This window comes from Morone saxatilis, unplaced genomic scaffold (assembly GCF_004916995.1).
Source record: "Morone saxatilis isolate NCDOM2014 unplaced genomic scaffold, NCSU_SB_2.0 Contig20, whole genome shotgun sequence".
NCBI classification, from domain to species: domain Eukaryota; kingdom Metazoa; phylum Chordata; class Actinopteri; family Moronidae; genus Morone; species Morone saxatilis.
This window is the reverse complement of record NW_023339763.1, coordinates 25,382,606-25,386,536: the sequence shown is the minus strand read 5'-3', so window position 1 is coordinate 25,386,536 and position 3,931 is coordinate 25,382,606. Positions and strand designations below refer to the sequence as shown.

The 3,931-nt window shown below is 43.8% G+C and overlaps 1 protein-coding gene across 1 annotated transcript in view; it reads right to left on the bottom strand.

Annotated features, from left to right (window-relative positions):
* Positions 1–3,931, bottom strand: part of hlcs (holocarboxylase synthetase (biotin-(proprionyl-CoA-carboxylase (ATP-hydrolysing)) ligase)) — a 15,540-nt gene that overhangs the window by 11,030 nt on the left and 579 nt on the right. The window contains exons 2-3 of the mRNA XM_035666063.1: positions 2,527–3,554; positions 988–1,167 (exon numbers count right to left, since the gene is read on the bottom strand). Of these exons, the coding sequence (XP_035521956.1) occupies positions 988–1,167; positions 2,527–3,554 (1,208 nt within the window). The remainder of the gene's footprint in view (positions 1–987; positions 1,168–2,526; positions 3,555–3,931) is intronic.

Genomic DNA, 3,931 nt, shown 5'->3' with positions numbered 1-3,931 from the left:
TATATATATATATATATGAATTCAGTTCAACATATTCTTTGAGCTTTTTATTAATTAGACTGCATTCAATAGTCCTATCCTCAAGATAAAGTGAACTTCAATGTTTTCTAAAAATCAATCCACATGGAAGCCAAAGTAGGCAGCAGTCACTGTGATGGCTGATCAAAGACTGCTTTGCTGCCCTCACATGTTAGTATTGGCCCTCTGTACACAGAGCTGCAGTAAGCCTGCTCTTATATGCTCATATATTTGCATACGTTTAGGAGGACAGATTGTTTCCACATGTGTGGTATGCAGTATATCTGTTTTGCCGCTCACACAATTAACTTAATAAAAACAATCTGGTGCTCATTGTGTGTGTGTATGAGTGAATTGATGAATGGTGGTCAGATGATGGATGATGATGATGATGATGGGTGAATGTAAAGATAACACTTTGATTTTCACTACTGTGTTTATTTCTAACTCACTGACTCGAGTCACAGTGCTTATTGGAATACACCGATTTGATTGGATTTGTTGTGTGAGTTTCCCGGGCCTCTAAACCAGTGTCTAAACAACAGAAACACTCCTTCAAAATTCCCTATAATTTATTGGTTATAGGTTTGTGTCCCAATAGGACGGTGTCTGAGTCTAGACCCGGGCCATGGTCTGTCTATTAGTGACCTCAATAGTAGGGGGTGGATCACACCCCCCTCACATATCTGGTCGTAGCCATCTAAAATTTCGGGATATTATGGTGGCTTTTGGAAGAAATTCCTCTCTCATTTCAGAACACTTTGTGCGCGTTCTCCATCCCTTCCTGGAGCACGTTTATTTTAGGACAGATCTTCTAAAACACTAATCTGACCATGGAATGTGTACATTTACACATGATACTCTAGTACATGACTGATCAAGATCACCACATCTGACAAGACTGTGACTAGCACTTACTTATTTCATTGTGACCTTCCCACAGACTGACGAATGAGCACTGAGTCTTACCTGAGACGTGGCCAGCAGGTGGACTGGGCTTGGGGCTGGGGTCTGGTTCAGCTCACAAGTGAGGCCCAGAGAGGTGAGGATCTCTGTCAAGACTTCAAAGCGCAGTGCATTGCTGACCTTCAATTCATCGAAAGCTTCTGATGTCAGATTCTGGGAGTCAGGAGCAATTTCCAGGTGGACCTGCAGACAGGGCACACACAGTGTCCAGCCAGGGATGGCCCAAACGAGAATAAGCATTTTCTTTTATGTATTAACATACATTTAACATTTCAATTCTGCACTTGTGATTTAGACATATCCTCACAATATATTCCAAAGTACACCTATCATGTGTATGCCCTCCAATAAACTTAAACTTTCTCTCAGGTTGAACCAGAGCTACAATCAATTTTCTGATGAGTCAAACAGCGTTCCTCCTCCCTCTTTAACTCCGTATTTTTTACATTAGTCAGTCTGCAGCACCGGTCAGATTTATCCCGTTTTAAAATGGGGCTACACTTGAATACTTCAAGCTCATATATTTTTCAGGCTAGAGTGTCTGCACAGTATTCCAGCCAATACATATGCTTTTAATTAAAACAGAACTAAGATTGAATTGTAAGAAACTATTTCACCATTTGTTCCCTTATTATGATTAAAATAAAATGAAATAAAACAGACAGACATTCATAAATCTGTCTGGCAACATCAGAGTGGGACTGGAGGAAGTTGTGACAAGCTTCATAGCAGCACTCCCTGTATCAGAAACCATGGGCTGTGGCGTGTTACTGCCGGTGGTTTCGGATTTTCTGTCGATTATATGGAAGAATACAAGGCACCGCCCTACAGGCTGAGACGTGCGGTCAAAATTCCTACACAGATTATTCTAATAATGATGATGGTTTTTCATGTATTTTATATCATGTGACTCTGTGCCTGGAAAGGCTGGTGTTCCCGCTGTTGGGATGTACTTTGGACTTCAATTCAATCAATCAATCAATCAATCAATCATTTGGTCACAGCAAGAAAAACACAGACGAACCTAATGACAGTAACGACAGCTCAGTTCCATTATGTGTCCTAGTATCAGTCACAGAGAACCAGCATGCACAATAGCAGGAACTCCCCTAGAATACATTGCCATGCTGAAGAAGGGTGTCTTGCCCAAAATGTCCATGTGGCAATACAAAAAAGTTCAATTGGAGTGCTGTTTTAGTCTTCTGCTTAATCATCATCATCATTATCATTATTGCACACTAACATTTTAGCACATTCTCAGTACCGCACTGGTTCTCAAACTGTCCCCCCACCAGTAGGTCCTGAAGCCACTGCAGGGGGGGCGTGGATGACCAGGGGAAAAATATGCAGTGAAACTAAGACGAACGAATACGATTTTTGCAGGAAAATAAACAAACAAGAGTTTGATGCAGACCTTTATTTCACTAATATTCGTATATATATATATATATATTATATATATATACACACACATAAACCTTGAACAATATTCAGCCATGTAAAACACTTAATAATATATAATATAAAGTCATATGTCCCTACCTGACAGAGGACAGCTTCCCCGCCATCCCCTCCATGGGTTACTCTGACTATAACCATGTCCCTCTGATGAGGGACGTCCCCTTTCAGCTCCCCCCAGAGCTCAACTTCCCCTCCTCCCTGAGTGTCCCTGATGTAGACTTTTCCACTCGCCAACAAGCTCAGTTCCAGTTCTGTGCTGTCCTCCCTGGTGAAGCTCAGCCGGCTGATCTGCCCACGTCTCCTTTCCCTGACTTCCAGACAGAGGCCTGCAGGGCACAGGGTAGAGGCTAGCCCCAGTACCCTGCCACCCTGGTTCAGGTAGGTGAGAAAGCGGGTCTGAAGCTGGGGGGTCAGAGTTTCCTCCTCTGCCAGGACCAATAGCCTGGTGTTGTCCAGCCAAGGATCGCTCAAAGCCTGCTGTGGTAGGAGGGGATATATTATGTTGTTCTCCATGTTTATACACTCTGATAAAAGCTGATGGACTGCCTGGAAACGCTCCTGGCAACCACCTGTGAACACCAGAACATTTGGCGGTTTGCTATTACAGTCAGATCCGAAAACCCCTTTGGCATCGTGTTCAACTTCGTCCAGAGTCTCATCCCCACTGTCCAGCCCCACTGAGTTATCATCAGGAAGGTCTGGAATGTTATCAGCTGAGGCATATTTGACAGACAGGATGGTACTGTTCTCCAGCTCCAAACATTCGTGGCAGCTGGACAGGTGGAGGTGGTGTCCATGGCCCTCCATGTGGTGATGATTCCCCAAGGAATGGTCCTCCAAGTCACCGTCAGGTCCCAGATCCTGGGTGCTGCGGAGCGGCTCCGACCCTCGTCGCTCCTCTAACCTCCTCTTCGCCTCTGGGGTGAGGAGAAGGCTGCCTTTACGGCACTGTAGGTGCTGGTGGTCTACTGACAGGTGACGAGGCGAAGGTGAGGGTGAAGGCTCAGCGATGCCCTCTTCAGTGCCACAGAGCCGTAACGACGGCTCAGTCCTCTGTGGACACTTCTTCTCCAACAGCTCACTCAGAGTGGATTCTTCCAAGAGGACAGCTAAGTGAAACGTACAAAAAATTTATTAATAAATAAATATTTCTGTTAACAAGCTATAGCTAAGTATAGCTTAGCAGTTGTGTATTTACACAACCAGCATATATAGCATTAGCACTCAATATTTATCAATATTCACTCTCCTTGTATCTCTGGTTTGGTTTCCACCAACTACTGAGGACAATATGTGGCTCTTTAAAAGCTTAAGTATGTTCACCAGCTAGTTGCTAGCTTTGTGTGTCTGCTGTTTGGTGCTGGTAGTGTACAGTGGGTATTTCAGAGCTTTATCACTGAAAACAACTGCCTGCTGGAAACAAGCTTAATGACAGTGGAGCTCTTTAAAATTAAAGATCCTCTCCAGACATGTATTAACACACATA